Here is a 25,373-nt window from a genome sequence, read left to right as displayed (position 1 = left end):
TGATTTATGGGTTCTATCTGCTTCGTCACGTTTGTCTGGTGTAGACCGTGTTAAAAGATTTAGTGCTCTCAACCAATTCTGTGAGGAAAAGGCAAACTAATCCATTTATATTTAACAGCAAAACTGTACTGCACATCAATACAAATTTATTTAAATTCATTTGAGCTGTTTTTAGGTTTTGTACTGTCCTGCATTTATACCTTTATTTGATTAACATTATGCTTAGGTATAAATGCAGGGACAGAAATTATATTAATGACCTCAAATAATTGACAAATACTTTTAGGAATAATCCACTATTATTTATGACAACTGAAAAACCAATCCATTACAGCTTATCAGGAATCATCATATAAAACCTACTGCAAGTTACAGGCTAAATTCAGATTTGTCCACCAGAGGTCACAAATATCCTCTGATTCTTAATCACACATGTACACAAGTTTAAGTAATCTTATAAATAAAGTAATATGCACACAGGATACATATCAATAGGTGAAATTCAGAACTTGAAATTAGATAAATACATTTATAAGTATATAAGAGGAAATTAACATATAATGCATGACACTCAGAACTTGAAACTATATAAACATAAATACACTACCTAACTCAGTAACATGACTATGCACATAGAATAGTGTGAGAAATCCAGCTTGATTTCAGTGGAAGCTTATATTCATTTCACGCTCAATCCAATAGTAGAGGGAGTAGACTTTCAAATAAATATTTGGTCGGTTAGGTTCTCCGCAGGAAGTGGCCTTCACTCGAATTCCAATCAAATAGTAGCGGTGCTCTATTTCGACAAAGCAGTTCAGCGGTCCACCCAGATTTGTCTGCATGTGTTAATATAAACATAAAAGGTCACATAATGAGTAGCTTAACTCACTCCAAAATTCAGGGTTCCTACGCATACTTTTGCAGACTCAGTTTCCAAACCTCTCTGTAGATTTTTCACACCATATTTAACATGGTTCATACAACATTATTAGTCCCCAAGCCCTAGGGGGCGCCCCCTGAAGTGCAGTTGAAAACTTTGTCCATATATCATACATACTTTCATGTATATGTAGGAAGCTCGGTACACATATCAATCTCATCGAGCCGAACAATTTTTACGCCCACAGTCTAAAGCAAACCCAAAAGGAAGTCAGCTATTCAGAGTTTTGTGAAAAACACATGCGCTGAACTTTTCAATACTCCTCCTAAGTGATTCATCCGATCGCCACAGAAATCGGTCAACGCTCGACATTATGTCAAGACATTAGCCCCTTTCACACAGCAATCCCGGTAAATTACCGTAAAATTACCAGAATGACCTTACCGGTAAATGCACAAATATGCTGTTGTTCACACAAGCAACGGCGTTCTGGCTTTTTACCTGTAAGAGACCACTCACACATCAGCACCTGGTAATACAATCAAATAACGGTAGATTATTTGATGTCAGTCATTGGAAATTATCTTTAACACTGCAGCGTTGTCTTCGCCCCGCATGAGGAGAAGCGCTTTAGTTTCACTGTCTGTTCAATTTGACAACATTTTTTGACGTCTGAGTGAAAGGCAATATGGGATGATCAAACAGAACGTGATTTCACTCTTTAAAAAACACGAGACGTGTATAATAGTATCCAACTGCAGAGCCACAGCATTGATGAATTGAAAAGAAGCCGGAAAACTTTCTAATTCCGAGCTCCAAACAACAGGAAGTCAGCTATTGAATGTGGATTTTTTGACAAATCAAGCTCTGAATTTTTAACTATTCACACCAAACTTTCTCAACATGATGCCAACACAATGAAGATGCTAAATTGCGAACAGATTTTGTATATCTCGAACAGTGTTGCCTGCATGGCGAGGGAGTAAAATGACCAAAACAATGGGGAAACAGGAAAAGTCTCATATTTTCTAAGCAATAAGCTATACACCATTTATTTCTATATAAAATAATACAACTAGAAAAAAACAACAATTATTTTTCAATTAATGCCGTATGTGTAATTTAAAACTAGGCAGAATGGTGCCTATCTGGTTGAAATAAATAAATCAAATATCATAGATAATTTATCCACTAGTTAACAGTATAGGCCCCATTTTTGAACAAGGTTTAACAAACCCTTGTTGTTAAAAACAATGTTGCCAGCCATAATGACTCACTTTTATTAGGTATTGCATATGGATATATATTCAGACATTATAAAATAATACTTTGTTAGAGTTTTTTCTCTTTTTTTGCACTTAATGTTGTTAAATCTTCTGGCTCAACTAACTGGTAAACAGTCTCAAATGAGCATTTGACCTAACTCAGGGCATGGAACCATTTGTAGGCCACTGACAACATATTGTTATAAAATTAGTCTAATACATAGGTTAATAAAATATAAAAAGACTGTAAGAGGAATCATTTTGGACTTACAAAATTTTGAGCTGTAAATGACAACTTAGCCTTCATTTAGCATATCCTATGACATGAAATTCATTTGAATTTAAATGACATCATGGATATGGCTGTTGTGGTTTGCAGTCATAGTTGCACTAGCTGGCTGTAGTAAATGTAGCAAACTACTTTGACATTTACCCTCTTTAAATGCAAATTGCCTGTTGTGTACAGTCTTCCTAAAGCCACTGGGGTGGAAGTGGCACAGGGGCTTGGGCCTGATCATCACTTTATTTTTTCATTATATTTGGTAGGGGTGTGAAAAGATCTTAAAACGTTACAATATTTCTCGTCGAGGTGAAAAGCTGTCTAACGATATCACCATGATGGAGTTGAGTTTGTGGCAAAACCTTTTACAGTGCTTGCATTACTGCATATGAATTCATATTCAGAAAGTAGAACTAAAGTGACATTCATTAAGGTGATAATTAGTTAAAACGTTTCAAAATGCACCTGCATTGTTTTTTTTATGACTTTCAGTTGAATAAAAGATATATGCATTTCATATATTTAGTCACTGAAGATCTCTTAAAAGTAGTGTTAAAATATTGTCAAGTCTCATTCTTGTGAACCAGTATCGTGTATTGTCTTGTTTCATGAACTAAGTGTTTCATCACAGCCCTAATATTTGGTAAAGTACAGTCGTCTGTAAATATTTTAGTTTTCTCAAAGTGATAACATGCGCTTATATGAGAGGAAACCTAAAACACTTAGGCTGCATATATTCACCTTTGGCACATTACTTTGGTACTGTAAATGTAGTCTGATGTTGCATGATCACCAAACAGCAAAGTACAGTCTGATTTAGATGATTGCATTAAAGGGGACCTATTATGCCCCTTTTTACAAGATGTAAAATAAGTCTCTGATGTCCTCAGAGTGTGTATGTGAAGTTGTAGCTCAAAATACTCCACAGATCAAATGACCCACAGATCATCATCTATACTATAGCATGTTAAAATTGTCACTTTTTGGGGGTGTCCCTTTAAATGCAAATGATCTGGTGTCTTCTTTCAAGAAGAGGGCAGAATTTTAAGAGCTCATGCTCCGGTGTCCTCAGATAGAAGATAGAAGAGGTATATTTTAGTTTAATTACAGTTATAACGGTTGTCATTTTACTTCGATCTACTATTAGTACAAGCCTTCTATAGAGCAGTGGTTCTCAACTCCAGTCCTCAGGACCCGTTGCTCTGCACATTTTGTATATCTCTCTTATCTGACACACTCAGTTCAATTCATGGAGTCTCTCTTAACGAGCTGATGATCTGATTCAGGTGTGTTAAATAAGGGAGACATACAAAATGTGCAGAGCAGCGGGTCCTGAGGAGGACTGGAGTTGAGAACCACTGCTATAGAGGACCCGGCCCAACTTTACTATTGAGTTTTATTACGTTTATTGTACTTCACGTTCACACAAAAAATGAAGAGTCTGTTTCACTCCAGAAAATCACTGTAGGAGCTGAATAAAACACAGTACAAGAAGTACTGTGAAAGAAAGAGGATAAGAAAGTCTTATCCATAAACTCTCTCTCTCCCTTGCATTATCATCAACATACACAGCGAACTAACACAGAAACACTTGTTACAACTAACAGTAAACAAATATATACGGACCATATGCCTTTCCAGGGGGTGCTTAATACACTGGTAAACTTTATATCTGTAAAATAACTCAGATGAACTGTAATAAAGTGTGCGTTCTCCCTTTCATTACTGCTGTGACCAGTATCGATCCGGAGACTGTAAGCTGGATCACGAACAGTTGGTACTGATCCATCCATGAGTAACTACTATTTAATAAAACCTGCTTTTGGTTTATGGGGATTAAAAAAGGAGTGGGTGGATTTTTATCATTATTGGCTGGTTGTGTACTCACACTGCCAACACACATTTGTTCAAACACCATGTAAAAGTGAATTTTGCATAATAGGTCCCCTTTAACACTATCAATGCCGAAATGAATCTGCAGCTGTCAGGTGGTACAGGTCAAGTTGTTTATGTTCAGTATTACTGTAATGTTATGTGCTTTGAGACATGAGGTAGTTTACATGAGACATGAGTAGTCGTGATGCTTTTGTTTGATATGAACCTTTTGCCATATTACCCACCCCTACTTGCTCCTTTATCTGTTGCAGGTTTGAATGACATTTAAGTGAACATTATTTTATTGAAGTTCAAAAGAGACTTGCTAATGGTAAAGAGAAACAGTTTTGCATAATGAAAATCTGCACCTTGAATTCATTAAGTCGTGTTCGACAATCACTAAATGATCGCTAAACCTTTGCCAAGATAAATTTATTTTTTAGAAGTTTATTTTAGAAAACTGAATAGGGGTAATAGTCTAGAATTTGGAAACATATTTTTCCATACTATTTTCTTTTTTCCATACTTATCCAGACCTGCGTAGGAACCCTGAAAATTACAACAACCTAAAATCGTCATTGTACATGCTACAAGTGAATTTAGGCATTAAATGTATAATGTACAGTATGAAAAAAAATATATTTTGATTTGCTATTTGATTTTGAAATTTGATTTCATGAAGGCAAATGTATTTTACTCTAGTGTTCAAAAGTTTGGGGTCTGTAAGATTTTTTAATGTTCTTGACATAAGTCTTTTATGCTCACCAAGGCCAAAAATATTATAATAACCATTTTCTATTTTAATATATTTAAAAATTATATTTATTCCTGTGATGTACAGCTGAACTGTCAGCGTCATTATTCCAGTCTTCAGTGTCACATGATCCTTCGGAAATCATTTTAATATGCTGCTCAAGAAACATTTATTATTATTATCACTGCTGCAAACAGTTGTGATGCTTAAGATTTCTTGTAGTAACTGTGATACAGTTTTACAGTATTCTTTGACGAATAGAACAACATTTATTTGAAATGGTAAAGATATTTATAAAGTTACAAGTTCTGACTTTTGATCAATTTAATGAGTTCTTGCTGAATTAAAAAAAAATCTTACTTTGACACCCAATATTTAAACAGTAGTGTAAATGTAGAAATATAGAATATCAGCATGCACAATTAAATTCAGCCGATAATCAATGTTTTACAAGTAAATTGCAACTTCAAGGAGTTAAATGAATTTAACTATTCACCTTTTACACAAGTAGGCCTGTAAAAAAAAGGAGTACTAAAACATACCTCACATCCGTCAACACCTCCCCCATATTCTCCAACACATAGCATGTCCGCTGACACAGTGTAGTTCCAGTATGCTGGCTTATTGCACAATGACCGTGACATTATAAACACATTTGCTTCTTGCAGTACACCAATATCACCTGATAAATATAATATGTGTCAAATTCACATAAAACGAGAACAACTAAAATTGCAACATCTACAGTCAGACACTATTGTAAACATCTGCAGTGTCAACTCACCGCCAGGTTGAGCGTTGTATCCTGTGATGTGACAGGATAATTTATGATCAGCAGCCATGTTATCAGGCACACAGATGGGATAGACAAACTCATTAAACACAAAAGGGGTCTCCATTTCAAAAAGAGCAATACTGTACCGCAAAGTGACAGGATTGAATAGTTCGTGTTTGATAATTCTGGCGACTTGTAACGACTGTGTGAACTCATCATCAACATCCAATCTACTGCTTCCTGCTCGGATCAAAAGTTTTCTATAGGAGAAAGTGCAACAACATTATGTGCGTGAGTAATAGAGCGTATGTATCTTGCTATTTAGGATTAAAGTGGACATAATTACCTTTGATTCTGCACATCTGCACATGAAGCTGCTGTCATTATCCAGTAATCGTCGATAATAGCTCCACCACAGACTTGACTGAACGGTACAGATGAATTGGGCTGGTACAGCACAGCCACCTGCCATGGCCAAACATCCACGCTGACGTCCTCACCTCCGATCATCCGGGGTTTTCGAAATTTGCCTACTCTCTCAGGCCTGTCGCCGCACTCTCGATCTAAGAGATTGTTTAAAAAAAAAAAAAGTAACGTTAGTAAGATATCGGTTAGTGTAACGTTACTGAGCTAATTGTTTATAACGTTTATATTAACTCACGTCGAACGGACGGATTAGAGATTCCGGCATTATAAAATACGAATGACCCCAACCCAAAAGCACCCACAAAAAAGAGAACTTTCATGAAACTGCCCATCACGGCGGTGGGATTTAACGTTAGTTAGTTGAGCGACAGATTAGCTTGCTCGACTGGCTCACGACAAATACGTCTGTTTGTGTTTGGATAACGGTCAAATATATTTGAATTCTATGACGTAAGTCACTGTTTTGTGAAGCATTGTGGGCCGTTCACATATCGCGTCTTTTGCGCGCTCAAGTTAACGTTATTTCAAGTGCGCTAAGCGCTCGTTTTTTCCTAGTACTAGGGATACATAATCAACCAATCAGCTTCACCCTTTCCGTAACAACATTGAAAGCTCAGTCAACATAATCAGGATGGGGTGCACGCACCGTGCATACAAACCATACAAACACTAACGTTCTCTTTCAGAGCTATGCAAGCGTTTATCGGTGGTGGAAATCCATAACTTAAACTTCCTCGTCGTTGTGGACATACAATCCCGAGCTTCCCACTGGTATTTACGACATTGTGGTGGCGTTCAAGTGCATTCAACTCAGATGTAATACATTAGATACGTCAACGCGTCCGCTGAGGGCAAGACTGCGCTGTAAACAAATATAGACCTTATTCATAGCAGCGCCATGACAGGTGTGAAAGTGAGGCTGTGAGGGATAGACTTGCCGTGTTTCCAATAGCATCCGCTGTAAAAAGCTGTATAATAAAGCTCCTAGATTACTTACACTTTTCCGTAGCTTATATTGTCGGGAGTTTTTTGTCAACTGAAATTTCTTGGAAAGATATTTTTCCAGTGTTTTATGAGCAGAACAATCCAAAAACACATTGAATAACAGTACAGCCCATTGAAGAGATGCATGTCTGTCCCTCACAGCCTCGCTTTCATTCCCATTAAAAATCAAAGATGGCACTGCTGTGAATAAGGTCTATGGAAGTAAGATGAGCTGCGGTTTTTCTGGATAAAAAACAAAAAATAACGTTTACATTTATCAACCAATTTCAGTGGCTTGTACGTGGTGTACAAAAAGTTGAATCTCTAGTTATTTAAAATCTCGATAGTTAGTATTTTTAGTATTTAGTAAGGAATTGTCAAAGCTCAGGCTTGTCATGTAACGTTATTTGGCTTTTTATTCTTGGATAAGAATTGTGAAGACCCCCATACTGAGATATAATTTAGTTTTCACAGTAAATGAAATAAAGCTTTCTTATTGTGGAAAAAGCATTTTCTGTCTTTGACCCAATTTTAGCAATAACAAAGATAACTGATGGATCCTTTATGGTAATACATATGATATGGTACAACTACAGTGCAATGCAAATACGTAGTAAATATAAGATCAAGTGAGGAGTAATAGTAAATAGTTTAGTGTATAGTCAATAAAATAAACAAACAAACAGTATACAGCAAATAAAATAGTAATGAATAGTATAATTATATAATATAAGTACAATAATATAATAACAATATATTGATAATAGCATATAGTGTATGTATAATACTATAATAATAGCAATAGAATATGAAATATCAATTACAGAATATAGACAATAAAAAAACAATAAGTTAAATAGTGACTAGTGAGTAGTACAATAATGTAACAATTTAACAGCATAATTGATAATCGCAAGTGGTAGGCTATAATATTATAATAACAACAATAATAATAACAGCAAATACAATGTAATATAAATTGCAGAATAATATAGACAATAATAAATAGTAAATGAAATAGTGACTAGTAACGTTACCTACCCGAAACAAGTACTTGTCATAAAAGTCGGTTTTAAGAAAATATATGAATATTTAGATTTCAGGAAATTTACTTTATAATATAAAATATAATACAAGCTAAAACTATAATATAAATCATGTCGACTCATGTTTCAACTTTCACAGCTAAGTTAACTAGCGACATCGTTAGCTATTTTAGTCTGACTGACTCTGGTGGCCAACTAATGTTACTATTACTAATTATATAATGACCAAATACAACCAGAAACACATGTTCAGTCTTGCTTGTGAAAGGTAGGCCTAATTCCCCGAGACCTGTTTTTAATTGTGCGGCGATTTGTACAGCCTCAAGCAGCACACGAAGCAGTCATTTTTCTCAATTCCCATTATGAGAGGTATGGGAAAGTTGCCCTCCGCAATATGGCGGCGCCGTGGATGTACGATCCAGCGGCCAATAGGACGTCTGTACTGTCCTCCAATTGGTGTTCTTGACCAAAATTAGACAGACAGCCAAACTCCCTCATGAAAAACATGAGAGTCAGAATATAGCTTCTTAGTTCCGTTTAATTGAGACTCTTGTTGAGCATGAAGACATGAACAAAGGAGTGAAACTGAAAACAAGCACAAAAAATACACTAAGGTGAAATTGTCACTCGTACAGATACTAATAAAGCTTAATTACAATGAAATATAATGTCTCAGTAAACAATCAGTTCACGAATTGAAATCAAAGATTTATACCCATATATGGTTTAAATCAATATGAAATCAGCACAAATCTATTATTAGAAATACTGTTAAACAGAAAACAACTTACAGGCAGTTCTTGCTAAGGAGAAATCAAAACATAACAGAGGATTATTGCAGCTGGAACAATCTTCACCATGTGCTTTTTTAAACTAACTTCCTGATTCAGCCTGCAATACCATACTTGACCGTTAGAGGTCCTAATTACTCTAACAAGGAAAATACCCAAAGGGCAGAACACTCCCCGCTTGGTGTTTATGACACCACAGTCCACATTGCTAAAATTTAGCACAAACTTTCAATCCGTTGGCGGTAAAAGTAGGACGACTTCTGTAACAGGCCTTGTGAAGGTCTTTGGAGTACCTTGAGCAGTGGTCCTTAAACTAACTGTTCGTACCTTTCCATCTTGGCTATGAATAGCAGAAGTGACCACTGCCAAAGGCAATGTATTGCGAGCAGCTTGGTTATCCTTCAGGAAGACAACATCACCTTCTTGTAAGTTGCGACGTGTCTCATTCCATTTCCTGCTACTCTGTAGGGTTGGTAGGTACTCCCTTTTCCATCGGAGCCAGAACTCATTGGCAAGGGCCTGTACTTGTCTCCACTGCTTGAGAAGAAGATCCCTGTCACCAAATTTCCCTGGAGGAGGTGAGACTGCTCCCTTCTGAGTAAGCAGCATTGCTGGAGTCAAGATGAATGGAGACTGTGGGTCACTTGATACAGAAATGAGAGGTCTGGCGTTGATGATGGCTGAAACTTCGGCCATAAGCGTGCACAAGACTTCATGGGAGAAAGCAGTATGTTTTCTTAGTAGGATACAATCGAGAATTCTGCGGGCCACTCCAATCATTCGTTCCCAAGAACCTCCTCTGTGTGAAGAATGAGGAGGGTTGAACTCCCAGGAACAGCCCTGCTCACTCAAATATCTGAAAACCTTTTCCTCCTGTTGCAACTTGTTCAGTCCTAGCTCTTTACTTGCTCCCACAAAGTTTGTGCCGCAATCAGACCTTAGCTGCTTTGCGGGTCCTCAAATGGCGAAGAATCGCCTCTGGAAGCTGGAAGCATCCATTGATTCGATTACCTCAATATGCACCGCTCTTATGCTCATGCAAGTAAACATGAGCTTTCCGCATCCCACTTATTTAAAAGGTCCGCATGTCCAGCGGAAGTTCCTAAATAGGAGGAACTTCACCTCTTAGGTCTAAGTCCTTTATAGTCTTAGCGTGTTCCTCTTGAGGAAAGGCTTGCATAACAACTGGGCTATTTGAAGCAATCTTGTGCAAACAAAGGTTCGATTCGGCTAAAGATGCTCGTGTTCTTCGAAGGAGACTCACTGTCTGATTGTCAGTAGGTAGGGACACAAGCCCATCATCCATGTAGAAGTGTCTTTCCACATACTGTCGAGTATCTGAGCCATGTACCTTCTCACCCTCGCTAGCAGCTCGTCTTAGCCTGTAAATGGCAATGGCCAGGGAAGGGCTATTGCCAAAAACATGTACCTTCATGCAGTACTCTATGACATCCTTTGTTGGGTCGCTGTCTCTGAACCAGAGGAACCTAAGAAAGTTACGATGGTCCTCTCTGACCTTGAAACAATGGAACATTTAATGGATGTCAGCTGTGATGGCTACGGGTTCCTTACGGAATCGAAGAAGGACTCTCAGCAAGTTATTGTTCAGATCGGGGCCCGTTAACAACACGTTGTTGAGTGAGATGCCCTGATGTTGGGCGCTGGAGTCGAAAACCACCCTGATTTGATCTGGCTTTTTTGGGTGGTAAACCGCAAAGATCGGCAGGAACCAACACTCCTCTCCCTCCTTCAGTGGTGGTGCGGGTTCAGCGTGGTCATTCTCCAGGATTTTTTTCATGAAAGAGACAAACTGTTTTTCCATCTCTGGTTTCTTGGTAAGAGTACAATGCAGAGAATGAAATCTATTAAAGGAGAACTCCGGTCAATTTTAACATTGAGCTCATTTTTTTGTAAATTTGGAGTGCTGTCAGTACAGAGAACAACGACAAAAATCGGTGTTGCCTACATCGTGTTATCCTCTTTTTAAAATTTGCACCCTGTTGACTTCAATGGGGCAAGTTTTAAACCTGCTTTTAGCCTCTTAACATCCTTGATGTGTCATTACAAGTGCACAGCTAATGTGAGTGATTCCTTCAGAGTGAACACGGGTGAATCTGACTGCAGTAGATGTGAAAGATATTAATAAAAATGATGTTATTTCAGCTAGCGCACATACCTGTATTTACATCCTGTTTTCGGCTGAAGTCCACAGTAGTCGATTGTCGAGTTCGGGCGCATGATCGTACGTACTAAACCTATGCGCGTGACATCCTTTTTAAAAGGTTTAAAGGTTTAAAACTTTTTTTAAAGGTTTAAAACTTGCCCCATTGAAGTCAACAGGGTGCAAATTTTAAAAAGAGGATAACACGGTGTAGGCTACACCGATTTTTGTTGTTGTTCTCTGTACTGACAGCACTCCAAATTTACACAAAAATGAGCTCAATGGTAAAATTGACCGGAGTTCTCCTTTAAGAGCTTGTACACGATTGTTGGGAAGTATTTGTCTTGGCTCTCTGAACGGCAATGGGGCGATCCAACTGTTTCCTTCATCCTTGTAAACCTCTGAATTCATGATCCTTAAGAACACTGTGTCCTCATTGGATGGGGCTAGTTTTTTATCGTTCTCAGTTCTTTGGAACACATCACAACCAAGGCTGTTTTCTTTGTTTCTTTACATGATATTTTTGCGTGCTCCGAGGATAATACCCCTAGGCTTCCCGCTGTAAGGAGCTTCCTCATTCAGGTTCATGTAACTGGTGCAGGGCGAAAGGTAAGTGGTGTGACCATTCTCTAATATATTGGTCCTGAAGGTGCTCACACTAGGTATATGGGCGTTTCCCAAACATACCTCACCAACTACCACCCAACCCAAGTCTAACCTTTGGGCAAAAGGGTGCATCATGTGGGCCATTAATTTGTTGTCTGACCTTGTGCACCCTAATGATGTCTCTCCCCAGTAAGAGAAGGATCTGAGAGTTGGGATCGAGTTTGGGAATTTTGCTTGCAGCTGACCTCAAGTGAGAGTGATTCAAGGCTACATTTGGGGTGGGTATCTCACATCTGCTGGCCAGTATTTGATTGCACTCTATGAGTGGTGGTAGAGCAAAGGAAGCACCTCCTGCGGCTGGTGAGATCATGAGAAGCATTCCTGGCAGACATATTGGTAACTCAAGCACATGTCCGAATGGAATAAGAGGAAGGTTCGCTATCTATACCGAACAGCTCAAAGAAATAATTTTTTTGCCAATGAGCGATTACTCTGATCGTCGAGTACTGCGTACATTTTGACAACCTTCTCTGGCTGATTCTGAGGGAACACATCCACCAAGCAAATCTTAGAGCATGATTTCCCTGGCTGCCCCTTGCCACAGATCTCAGTACAGTGTAATGTCACTGTGGAGGTTGACAATTCATTGTCATCTCCTTCTGCTTCGTAGCTCAATTGCGGGGTAGAATGCTCAGGCCCTTGACAAGGTGGGCCAGGGTGCATGACTGTGACATGGCGATTACTCTCGCATTCACTATACTTGACAGTTAACTTGCAGTCTTTGGCTAAATGAGTAGTGGACGTGCAACACTTGTAGCATATTCCATTCTCACAGAGGAAGGATTTTCTCTCCTCAATAGGTTTAGCCCTGAAAGTGCGACACTTTTTCAAAGGGTGTGGTTTGTTATGTATTGGGCAGTACTTTCCAGGTTTCTCTACTTTCTTGTCACTGAGAACATCGGTTTTGTGAGTTGACAATGGAATTCTTGCCGTCCTGAGAATTGGTCTTTGGAACGAGTAAATGAGACACTAGGGTCGTTCCTGATGTGTGCCTCATTGCAAATAAACTCCGCAAAGAATGAGAAAGGGAGGGAAAGCCCATTGTGTTCTGCTTTGAACCTGGATCCTTGGACTACCCATTTTTCTTGAAGAGAGTATGAGAGCTTTGCTAAGGACTGATGCCTCGAGCGGTATCCAAAAAGGCCAATCCAGGCAGGTATCCATCTTGCTTCCCTTATAAGATCTCCATGAGGAGATCTCCAAGTTCTCTAAGTCTCACAGAGTCGTTGTTTTAAATTTTAGTAAACATATCCACTTTCTTGAACAGTGCATCTTCAATTATCTCAGGTGAAGCATAACACTCGACCAATCTATCCCAGGCTTTCCTGAGAGCAACCTGAAGATTGTTAACATGCATGAGACGTATCCTGTTGACATAATGGCCTGATTCCTTGCCTAGCCACTTAGTTAAAGGGGTGGTTCAGGATTTTGGACATCGGACCTCATTTCCAAGTTAGCCTGGGTGTTATTTATCAGTGGAGACAGTTTTCAAAAATTTTCACCCAGACCTTCCAGTTGCATAGTTCGCCGGTGCTAGGCTAGCGCGAGTCAACGGTAACTGCTAGCCTGCCATTAAAACAGTTTTACCCACTCCACAGTACACCAAAAGCAAATAAATTATAACGCCAGACTATCGATGTAAATGTCTGTTGAGAGCTACAAGGCTAGCTACCACCAGAGCTTGAAATTCATTTCACACAAAATGTCTAGTTAGTTGGCGAACCCATTAATTAATTACTCCTCATTTGTATTTTTCAACATACCGGGATGTTTAGTCAGAACATATGCGGTGCAAAACTAGGATGGTTCACAACATAAATGTCCGTGTCCTCATCTGATTAAGAGATTTCGTCCAGGAGAAATTGGCATTGTTGAAATTCTTTGCTACAGACGGACTCTGTCTCTGTGTCCATAGGCGCACAGTGAGAGCACAGGCACCACTAGTCCGCCCCAGCTCGAGCCAGCCCGGGCTCCTCGTCCGCGACAGGCAGGTCTTCTGCATCGGTTGCTCTTCGCTATAATGCGGCTCATAAAGGTAGCCACAAACACTTGATTCGAGCATCAGACTTCCGAAATCCTCTTCTTCTATATCATATTGAGTACCCTCCGCTATTGTCGTAACTTCACATCTGGCTCCACAGCGCCTGTTAGCATAGCATCCAAACAAGATGGAGGATATTGCTTTTAATTTCAGAAAGTGAAGTCCCACCCACTGATCTGTAAAAGCTCTGTAATGTGAGTGGGTCCCACCCCCTTGGAAAGATGAGGAACGAGTGTTTGTAGTCTCAACCCCTCTACAAAGATATGGGACTTCCTGCTTAGAATGACGCAAAATGACGATTTTTGCATCATTGTAAGCAGGAACTGCAACACTGAAATCCTTATTTCTCCCGTCTCAGGGGAAAATGAGGGAATAATGCATATAATCAAAAATATGGCTGTGTTTCTAACGATACAAGGCTTGATGCAAATGGGTGAAGTGTCCCTTTAAAATTGTGCAAGAAGACCATGTGACAGGAAATTATATCACAGAGAAGGACCCCTAGTGACTCTAACTGCTGCATGCAAATGTTAGTAACTCTCTTTAAAATGTTTGACATTTATAGGGTATGGTCAGGTATTCTTAAGGATAGGCTATGTCAAGTGGTATGACGCCAGGAATACATTGATAATTCATCATTATTATAAAAATGAGTATTAACTTCAAATTAGCCTACATTTTAAATATTACCACCAAGGCCACATACTTACATAGGTGTCCGTGATAATGCCTGTCAAATTTGATTTTAAACAAATATCTGATTTTAAACAAGAATCTGTATCAGAATCTGAAAAAACAGTATCTCTTTGACATAGCTACAACACTGTCAGCCAGCCTCCGCTATTTTTTGTGTATTCCATGGGCGGGGATTATTTAAATGAGGACCATTGTGACTTCATAAGATCTGGAAAAAACACGTTGTCCAAACAAGCCGTTCGATGTAGTTCTTGAAAAGGGGATTATGTTAAATAAAATATCTCCCTTTGGAGTGGACTTTGAGCTTTGTAACCTTGCAGATTATTTATGCTCAAACAGTAACATTACACACTAACTAAAGGTGAAAAAGTGGAAAAGCATAATATGACCCCTTTAATACAAACAAAGGGTGTTACGGAACAGATACTCACAACAAGGATGATAAGGTTAATAAACAGTTTATTTGAGATCGGCGGGTATATGGACGTAAAGTATGCATCACTGATGTTGAAAAACAGGAATGATGAATGAGACACTGACAGTTCCTTTGTGTTGTAGATGGATGAGGAGGTTGTGGATGATGGCAGCTGGTGCACACACAGAAGATGGGAGAGAGGCAAGTAGCCGTTTGTACAAGAGGGAAAACGAGGAATCCACGGAAGACCAGGGAGATGATGAAGACACGGAGGATGCAGGTAGACGAAACGGTAAACATAACATAGCCTACACTATACTGGTGGTAAGTGATGACCATAAATGAGAATCCTTACTCAAACGAGACCAGACAATGTGACAGAGTGATGTGTGTGCTTATATGCTGCCTGTGGTGATGAGATGATGATGTGCAGGTGCACGTGATCATGAATGATGTGCAGGTGCGGGTGATTAGTATTCAGGTGATAGTGATATCTGTGATTCGGTGACGGTGGGGCCTGACTGATCCCTGACACAGGGCTTGACATTAACTATTTTGCTCACCAGCCACTGTGGCTAGTTGTTTTCCAAAGTTACTAGCCACTCAGCATTTTCACTGGCCACAATTTTGACATCGATACCATGGGGAAAATCTGCCATATAGATATTTTTATTGTTATCTCATAATTTGGCAGCAGGTATATTAGGCTGTTGTCACTTTAAGAGCTGACACACGGATCCATTATAATGTTACACATGCGTTTTCTTTCTCAACTGTAACTGACTGTGTTTATGCGAATACTCGCCAATATAGCCAAACCATCGTTTGAGAGAGACTTTATTTAAAATGACTGCAGAGATGTTCTGGCATTTGATGGGGCATGGCTCACATTAACAGGCCCATCCAGGCAGAGAAAAACAGGGCTGAGAATAATTGAAAAACTGTCAGATCTGTGACTGAGGCAGCAGATACAGATCTTGTTTGAGCTTCTCTCAGCCAGACTGTGTACCGGCTAGCACGAGTATATATGCCAGGTTTCTTTGGCAATGCACAGTCTGCTCCATGACTTGTCACACCATAAAGGTAAAATCTCTTCATGTCTTGGCTGTAACACTGTAGAGGGCCTCCGCTGTCACCCTTGGTTGAAGAGTATTCCAACAGATACTGTTAATCACTGTCTATCACTGACCAGTTATACTCTGGAATGTGATATAATGAGATGACATTACCTGACATGTGTCGACACCCCCTTTGTCAAATCCTGCACAGATCATGTTGTCATTAACATGGCCATTATACCAGCTTCTCTGGTTGCAGATTCCAGTATCAATGAGCTCAACTTCAGCTTCCTGAAGAGTGTCAACTAACATTCCTTAAAATACAATAAAATGTTTCAGACCTTTTCTGATCAAGAAATAAGCATAATTCTAAAATCTAATCAAGAATCAAAAGAAACAATCTTAATAGGCTATCTTTTAAAAACAAATTTTGTTAAAAAAGATATATAAAATGTAAGTGTTTCTTCTTAAAGCGGGACGAGAGAACTGATTATATAAACTCATATTATTAACAGTTTAACTGCCAGAAAGATGCCAAAAATAGAGCTCCTCTCTGATAATATATTACACATTCTGCTAAGTAATCGTCTGTTAATAATGCAGAGATTTCGAGTTTTTTTACTGTTTTTGGATATTTAAAACACTAACCTTGTAACACTGAGCTGCCCCAACCAGTGATGTAACATGAGCCGAAGCTGAGCTGTTTCTCCTCCATTTCATTTTCAATCATGCACAAAGGCTGCACATAATTTGTGAAATACAAAGAGCGATGCAGATACAAAAGTGCCACATCGTTTTCAAAATATGATCGGATGAATTTCTCATGCAGGATCACTTGCTGAACTGAGCGATACTGGACACCCTTTTCTCGCTTGGATCGAGAATTCACTCCAGCCACTACTTGTAGTTTATAGTTGTTTCTATAATAGAAAGATGCAAATGATCTGCAATAAAAACTATTATTTCGAAATGAAGAGTTGGTTTTATTGTTTTAGGCATTTTCTGGGTGCGTAAAAATGTTTGATGTAGTAAACAGACTGCATTCAATGCTAATCAGACATTTAAAGAAGATTTTAGGTGAAATGGCTGAAAAATCATATAAACAGTCATTAAAAATATGATTTAATGGATTATCAGAGGAGTTCGAAAAAGTAGGTTTTGAATGAAAATCAAGATGGCGGACAGGAAGTTCGGCCAAATAAGGAAAACTTGGTGTCTATGTTCTCAGCTTGACCCAAGGAATCTATTAAGACCAGTTGCATTACAATAGGCCAATTTATTCAAAAGTTATTAGCAGTTTTGGAAATTTTGTTATAACTTTTGACCACTAGGTGGCGCTGTCTCGAAATATTTGAGTACTTTCAGGGGATGGTGCTGATAGCACATTCTTAGTTTCGTAATATTACACCAATGCATTTGTTTTGTATAGCATTTTATTTCACAAAACTGTATTGAAGTCAATGGGAATTTCATGTTTTGTTCTATTATAGCGCCACCAAGAGGCTGAGTCCCACCATTTTTTTTATGTGTCCTCAGAGTGAGCCGGGAGCCCATACATATGTGTGTCGATTTTGGTGAAAATATCTCAATTCGCTTCGGAGTTATAGACATTTATATGAAAAAACACGTAAAAAATGACTGACACATGACTTTGATTGGAATTTACTACCCCTGAACATCAATATTTTTGCATATGGGCATTAGTGATTAGCTATCGACCTATGTTTCCAAACTTCTGACGGTGGTTTCGTCTCGATCGGACTAGCGGTTTCGAAGATTTAGCCAAATTTTTTTTAAGCGCTAAATCACAACGCTACACAAACCGTAAGGCGAAACCTAGCATGTTTGGTATCGTAGGACTCGGCAACGATTCAGGAGTCTAATGAGATGAGTCTCGTGAAAATAAGCCGACCACACCCAAAGTTATAAGCATTTGAAAAAAAAAATCACCACTAGGTGGCGCTGTTTCGAAACTTCTCAGGTTCTTTCGGGACATCGTGATGATGACCAATACCAAATTTCGTAACAATCCGTTCATGCGTTCTTAAAATACAGCATTTTAGCACAAAATTCAAAATGGCCGACAGTCAAAATAGCCGATATGGTCAAATTGGATATCAGTCGAATCGGCATGTTGCCCTGAATCTAACGAGACCAATTTTATGATTTTTTGACAAACTGTTCAGAAGTTATAAGCAAAAATAGCCATTTTTCATATCTCCGGACCAGTAGGTGGCGCTGTGCCGAAACGCAGCATGTAGCCTCAGGTCATGCTTGTGAGTACATGTACCAAGTTTGGTCTGAATACGATAAACCGTTGCGGAGATACAGCCTTACGACTGTTTGTGCTAGCGCTACGTAAAATGTATTTATGCGTTTATCGAAAGCGGTTTGACGAATCAATTTGAATTCCATAACTTTTTGTCAGCCCTACCTGGCTGGACAAACCGTCTAGGAGGAGTTCGAAAAAGTAGCTTTTTTTGGAAAATTCAAAATGGCGGCCATATTTATATGCCGGAAAATGACGTCATATGGTGCAATCGAATCGGCATGAGCTCAGGAATCAGAGGAAAAAAGAATTTTGTTGATTAGCCGAACGGTTCAAAAGTTATTAGCAAAATATAAGTGAAACTTTGGACAGGTGGTGGCGCTAGAGGGAATGGCTTAGAAACACCAAAATTGGTGTATTTAATGTTGGGACGGTCCTCTATCAGAATGTGAAACCAAAACAACTTTCCCACAATCGGTTCTATGGGCTGCCATAGACTCCCATGGCGGAAGAATAATAAGAAGAAGAAATGGAACAGATACAATAGGTATGGCGTTATTTTTTAGTCAAATGTTATGAGCGTGTAAGACATGCTCACGAGCACATTATGTTATTTCACACGCGCAAAAATGAACCTTCAGCTGGCATGATAAAAGTACTCGCGCACAAATTCAACAACCGAGAGGTGTACAGGTAGCTGCGAGCGAGCGCCTGGCATACTCTCATAGGTTAACTCTGCTTGTACAGTGGAATCCTGCTCGCGCGCAGCGGGCTTCTGCTCGCGGAGTGCTGTTTTGCTCGCGCAGTGGATTTCTGCTTGCTCAGCTGATTTCTGCTCCCTCGAGTCTACATGACTTTTGACAATTTGGGGGCGGAAACCAAGGAGGGCACTGACCCTCTTATGATTGGTCACTTTCATCATGGAAAATCTTGGGAAATCCTAACCCCGCCCACCTTCTGACGCAGTGCGCGTCACTCAGCTCGCTCTGCTACTCCGGTTATCTCTGTGGCAACGAAATATGTGATAAAACACCTTAGTAACTATTTTCGTTTTCATTTAAAGAAATCTTAAACATGATAGCCACACAAATGTGGTTCAGGCAACGCGTATTGATTATATTCACTGCACATAACATTTGCCTATTTATAAAAAAACAAAATATAAAACACAAACCTGCCTCTTTTCGTTTTAAATATAATATAAAAATATTAAACATTTTAATATGGTCCAGGGAATATGTGCATTTGTACTAAACAACAGATTTTGCAGTAAACAACATTATAGATAATCTTCGTTGTATTAAAATTTAAAATGACAAAACTCAACCCAGTCTCTTTTTGTTAAATTTCAGTTTTATCAATATTAGCCATTATAAAAGTATAAGTAAAAGGTATAAGAAGCTATACAAATAAAGCAAACAATTCAGTCAAACACACAAAGTCAGCGCTCTAGTCTAACCATACAACGGTAATGTTAAATAGCTTATAAAGTTATGAAACTTCCCCTCAGCCAAAACGATTGGCCAGGGAATAAATTATAGATTCACGAGATCAAAAATCGCCTGTTAGATACACAAGACGAATTATATCTCATGTTTAACCACTACAGAGAAAGCGGTGTTCCAGGCGGGGGTACATGAGCGCCGAGCGCCCGGTCATCGTTGTATGTTAGACTAGAGCGCTGACTTTGTATGTTTGACTGAATTGTTTGCTTTATTTGTATAGCTTCTTATACCTTTTACTTATACTTTTATCATGGCTAATATTGATAAAACTGAAATTTAACAAAAAGAGACTGGGTTGAGTTTTGTCATTTTAAATTGTAATAATTGTATTTAAAATTTTTAAAACTGTAATGTTGTTTACTGCAAAATCTGTTGTTTAGTACAAATGCACATATTGCCTGGGCCATATTAAAATGTTTAATGTTTTTATATTATATTTAAAACGAAAAGAGGCAGGTTTGTGTTTTATATATATATATTTTTTATAAATAGGCAAACGTTATGTGCAGTGAATATAATCAATATGCGTTGCATGAACCACATTTGTGTGGCTATCAAGTTTAAGATTTCTTTAAATGAAAACGAAAATAGTTAGTAAGGTGTTTTATCACATATTTCGTTGCCTAAAATATACACAGAGATAACCGGAGTAGCAGAGCGAGCTGAGTGACGCGCACTGCGTCAGAAGGTGGGCGGGGTTAGGATTTCCCAAGATTTTCCATGATGAAAGTGACCAATCATAAGAGGGTCAGTGCCCTCCTTGGTTTCCGCCCCCAAATTGTCAAAAGTCATGTAGACTCGAGGGAGCAGAAATCAGCTGAGCGAGCCGAAATCCACTGCGCGAGCAAAACAGCACTCCGCGAGCAGAAGCCCGCTGCGCGCGAGCAGGATTCCACTGTACAAGCAGAGTTAACCTATGAGAGTATGCCAGGCGCTCGCTCGCAGCTACCTGTACACCTCTCGGTTGTTGAATTTGTGCGCGAGTACTTTTATCATGCCAGCTGAAGGTTCATTTTTGCGCGTGTGAAATAACATAATGTGCTCGTGAGCATGTCTTACACGCTCATAACTTTTGACTAAAAAATAACGCCATAAATAGGTGCCTCCGCACCTTCGGTGCTTGGCCCCTAAATACGCATGGGTATGATTAACTGAACCATTACTGCAAGTAACGTTAGGCCTATATCATTTTAGATCAACTACCCACCCTTGCTTATTTAACTAAATGTGCATATATGTTCAGATAAAATGTATCACCTGTTTGCTTCAGCAAACCACAATCATTGCTGAAAGTTAAAATAATGAGATGTGGAAACTGCACACAAATGTTACATGTTATGAGGGAGGAGAATCACAAAGTGCTCACCTATTTCTGAAGCAGTGGGATGCTGTGATTATCCACCGATGGCTTATGATGGACCCACCACAGATATGCCTCGACATCCTCTGTATGCTCACCTGCCAAGGCCATGTACCTTTTAATGCAGAATGGCCTCCTGCAATTCGAAGAGGCTTTGATGGACCCTGCAAAGTTTGCTTTCCACAACCTAAAAAGAGCATTATAGTCAGTTGCACTGAACTCTTCTCATCACTTTTTTGTGCCATAACCACTGATGATACTACTGTCTGTAAATAATATTAGCCCACTTACCCACCAGTGACATTTAAGACTATAAAACTATGAAAACGTTGATATGCATTTTTGATGGATGTAATATTTAAAAGGTCTAATAATGTATTAAAAGTCACAAATTAAGGCATGGAAAGACCGATTTTGAATAAGTAATGATTGAATTGCTTCATAAAATTGTAGAATTTAAAGTATTGTTACATTAAATGGAAAAAAGAGAAACATTTATTTTTGAATTATCAGTTGTTTTGTTTTCCCAGAATTGCCTGATGATAGTATAAATAAATATCACATTATATGATACCTTTTGTTTGAAACTGGACAATTTTTAACTCCCATCCATTACAATTGTGACCATAAACAACAGACATACTTTCCACAAACGTTTTCTGAAATGTTGTTTTTTTACAAAAGCCATGCCGTTTGTTTCCTTTGGGCTATCCAATAGTAAAATTATTGTGTTCACATCTCTGGGATTAAATGAATTAATAATAATATAAAAGAATACCTGTAATCCCAGAAAGCAGCGTGCTACTAATGAAGACTAATTGTAGAGCCGTTTTAAACATTTTAAATGTGAAGCAAAACGAGAGACACAGAAAGAGCAGAACAATCGGATCACCTTGTCATTGATAATTAGGTAATCTGAAAAGATTCTAAGTGACGTAACATCGTTCATACTGTAATGACATGAGAGACCCGAGCAAGGAAGAACATGTAAATCAACACATTTCAAATCTTTAGTTATATATGCAGATAATATCATCAGGTTTTTTTTACAGTACATATCACCAATTTTATGACATTTTAGAGTGCTGTAAAGGACACAAAAATGATAGTAAACGTCATCCTTTAGAAACTAGGCGACAATTAGAAACAACCATTAGATGAATTTCATGCGAGTTTGTCGCTCATAATAATACACCAAGCCAACGACCTGTTTATTTTATTCAGAGTGAAAAAACGTTTTTTAAAATAGCCTAATTTCAAACACAATTGTGTCGGTGTATTTTTGATTCAGACATTATAGCTACACGGTATCAATCGTCATTCCTGAAACGCCTCATTCTCGAACAAGGACCTAACTGGGATTCAACCAAAAGAAAACTGAAATTAACGCCTTTTATTGTAGAACTGGTGGTAACGTTACCTATTGGCCGACACTCCCTTACTGCTGGGAGTCATCAATTATGCAGGGTAACGGTGCACACTGAAGGAAGGTAGCAGCAACAATATGGCGACATCCGCAATTTCTTCCGAATTTATTCGACATCTGCAGTGCAGTGAGGATTTTTTGGATACCCGCTAACGTAATCATAGTAAGTATTGTGTTTCAATATCGCTCTCGCGGTGTTTATTCCGTGCGATGGAAGTCATTGCACTGTCAGTGAATGTCGCAGAGATGCTGCACGCTGAGGGGGTTTTACTGCTGGACGCTCCTCGCAAAATGCACATTCTACTTTTATTCCCTTAACTGAAATGACGATTTATAAACTCACCCTTTTTGTTAAATTGAACCAGTTATGATTAGGCATTTTCATTTTCCCCTCTCAAATTACAGTTTTAATATGTCATGATATGAAACACATTCTTCTAAGGTTATATGTGGTGTTATACAGCCTACTTGCATTATCAATGCCGTGATCTGTAGCCTTGTACCCTCATCTGAATAAAGGTCTTATTGTCAGCATTAATCGAATGTCAAGCTGAGCAAATGAGCAAAAATGCACATGTGGACAGGTTTTAAATGATTCGTTGTAATTAAGACGTTCGAATGGCAACATGCTTGGCTGCTTATTGATTGTAGGGTGGACGCAGGTTGCACGGGTGTGGAATGCTACATTTTCTTGTTTATGTTCCTCGCGTGCAGAAACCTTGCACAGCATCGTCGAGATATATCGCTGTTTTCTAATAATTTACGCCGTTTTCTCCCAAACCGGATTATATGACTGAAACATGTTTGCGCTGTGTGTAAAACGGTAAATACGACGAGAGAGCGAGAGAAAAAAAAAAAACACTGCAGTATTTTCCGTTTTTCCTCCGTGGCTTCGGCCCGCTTTCGTGAAGGTGTCGGAGTGTTTATAAACGTTAGTTTTCAGGCAAAATTGTTTTCTGACACCGAGGAAGATGTGACAACGTTTTGGAAAACGCAAAGACGCTGTTTGTGAAACCGTTGTGATGCTAAGCCATGGATTTCGTGACCAAACATTGATGAAATAAGGTAGGACCACTGCGCATTCAGTCACATAACGATACAACTTGACGTTTTTAAAATAAGGTTATGGTTTGTTTAAAGGAACTGTTGTTACAGATGTATGTGCGAATAGCCTTCATAATTTATTGACAGGTATTTTGCATATGAAGACATTAGGGTGTCGCTTTTATGTAGAAGAGAATTCTGTGGCGCACAGAAGCTCGAACGACTTAGGCATGATGAAAATGAATTCATAATTTGATTCATAATGCTTCTTAAATTTACCCATGTCTTCACATCTGTAAATAAGCTGGACCACGTACCCCACCTGACATTTTCTAAAGCTATCATGTGTTCACGTGCAGCCCAGCATAGTTTCTTCAGGTATTTCTAGATGTTTCGGCCCACCCAACAGAAGTGATACGGATTCCCTTGCACCATTTTTATAAATCCATGAGTTGACTCCATATCCTTTATCTTATCTGTTAACTGTCTTTAGTAACACTACTGTTTAACCAATCTGAATATGATTGTGAATACAAAATGTCTACAGTTAATACAAATCTTGCCTTTTTATAGTGTGGTGCTGATAGGACAGCTCCTGTAAGTAAAGTTGCCTTTGTGCTGTTTGTACCACAAAAGCTCAGCTTGTTTCACTAATAAGACATTAAAAAAGGAAAATGCAATTTTTGATTTGATTTGTTTTGTTTTGTTTAGGATAATCATTTCTTTTGTTTTCCTGTTTCATTGCTTGACTTGCTTAGAGAGAAAAAAAATCAACTTAAACCAACCTAAGCTGTTTAAGCTGGTCTCCCTGCCTGATCAGGTAGAAAGTGCCCCAAACCCCTTTAAAACCTGCCAATAGACCAGTTAAGGCCAACAAACCAGCTCAGGCTGGTTTAAGCTGCTTTTTTCCAGCAAGTCTTGAAATGATATCAGATTTATATACCCAAGGGACTTGTGCCCCTAATGGTGTCTGTTATGTGCCAATGTTTGTCACATTCTTTGATATTTTGTTCACGTGTCTGATTTGCTTGAAGGTAAATGGGGTAGGCCTATATTTACAGACTGGAAATGCCAAACACCATTTCTGAAACAAAACTGTGGAATTGGATGGAGAGAAATGTTAAAAGTGAGTTAAGTAGCTCTGTAATATCAGGATATGGCTTGGTTAAGTGTCTGGCCCTTAAATGCACACAAGCTTTTAGATGGTGTGGTTCACTATGCCTCCCTTCACCCACCCCATTTCCTATTCTGCTGCCTTAGGGACATAACGCATGTTCCAAATCGACATCTCAGTGGAGATTTTGTTCATAGGGAAGACAGGTTCAACTAAAATCTGCTTGTGCTATTGTGTGGTATCTTCTAATCAAGTCTACATCTTCCCTGAACCCTTTAATCTAAAATAGAAACATCCATCATAATGACCCAAAAAACAATGAATCACTTATCACAAAGTCGATTAGTATTATTGCAGATGTAATCCAAAGACAAACATTAAGTATCACCTTCATCTGCTCATAACGGAGGGTGCTTTTCATTTTTCATGAAGTCGATGACTCATCCTGGATCTAGTGCCAGTCCCTCTTTAACATGCTCTCAATTTAGCAACAGATTGTTTTGATGTGTAAGGTAATATTTTTAGATGCAAGGCTTAGCGTT

At 38.7% G+C, this 25,373-nt stretch overlaps 2 protein-coding genes across 6 annotated transcripts in view; one reads left to right on the top strand and one right to left on the bottom strand.

Moving 5' to 3' along the window:
- Positions 1 to 197: 197 nt before the first annotated feature.
- LOC307146393 (acrosin-like) lies at positions 198 to 22,746 on the bottom strand. 5 transcript variants are annotated; one of them, XM_079850343.1, is made up of 5 exons: positions 16,285 to 16,348; positions 6,176 to 6,392; positions 5,839 to 6,089; positions 5,597 to 5,736; positions 198 to 836 (listed from the first exon to the last, which is right to left on the bottom strand). In XM_079850343.1, exons 1-5 carry the CDS (start codon positions 16,289 to 16,291, stop codon positions 663 to 665), a joined length of 789 nt encoding a protein of 262 aa, XP_079706469.1. In that variant the 5' UTR covers positions 16,292 to 16,348; the 3' UTR covers positions 198 to 662. The 5 variants fall into 5 exon arrangements, with proteins under 5 accessions (XP_079706469.1, XP_079706468.1, XP_079706471.1 ...); XM_079850342.1 differs by lacking the exon at positions 16,285 to 16,348 and adding an exon at positions 6,491 to 6,640 and having other exon boundaries at positions 199 to 836; XM_079850345.1 differs by lacking the exon at positions 16,285 to 16,348 and adding an exon at positions 21,254 to 21,332 and having other exon boundaries at positions 200 to 836.
- scn8aa (sodium channel, voltage gated, type VIII, alpha subunit a) overlaps positions 22,544 to 25,373 on the top strand; it is a 56,855-nt gene continuing 54,025 nt past the window's right edge. Inside the window, exon 1 of the mRNA XM_079850334.1 lies at positions 22,544 to 22,836. The gene's annotated coding sequence lies outside the window, so the exon portion shown is untranslated. The remainder of the gene's footprint in view (positions 22,837 to 25,373) is intronic.

This window comes from Squalius cephalus (assembly GCF_949319135.1).
Source record: "Squalius cephalus genome assembly, chromosome: 18".
Lineage (NCBI taxonomy): Eukaryota > Metazoa > Chordata > Actinopteri > Cypriniformes > Leuciscidae > Squalius > Squalius cephalus.
Note: the sequence above shows the minus strand (reverse complement) of the source record. Positions and strands in the feature narration are given on the sequence as shown.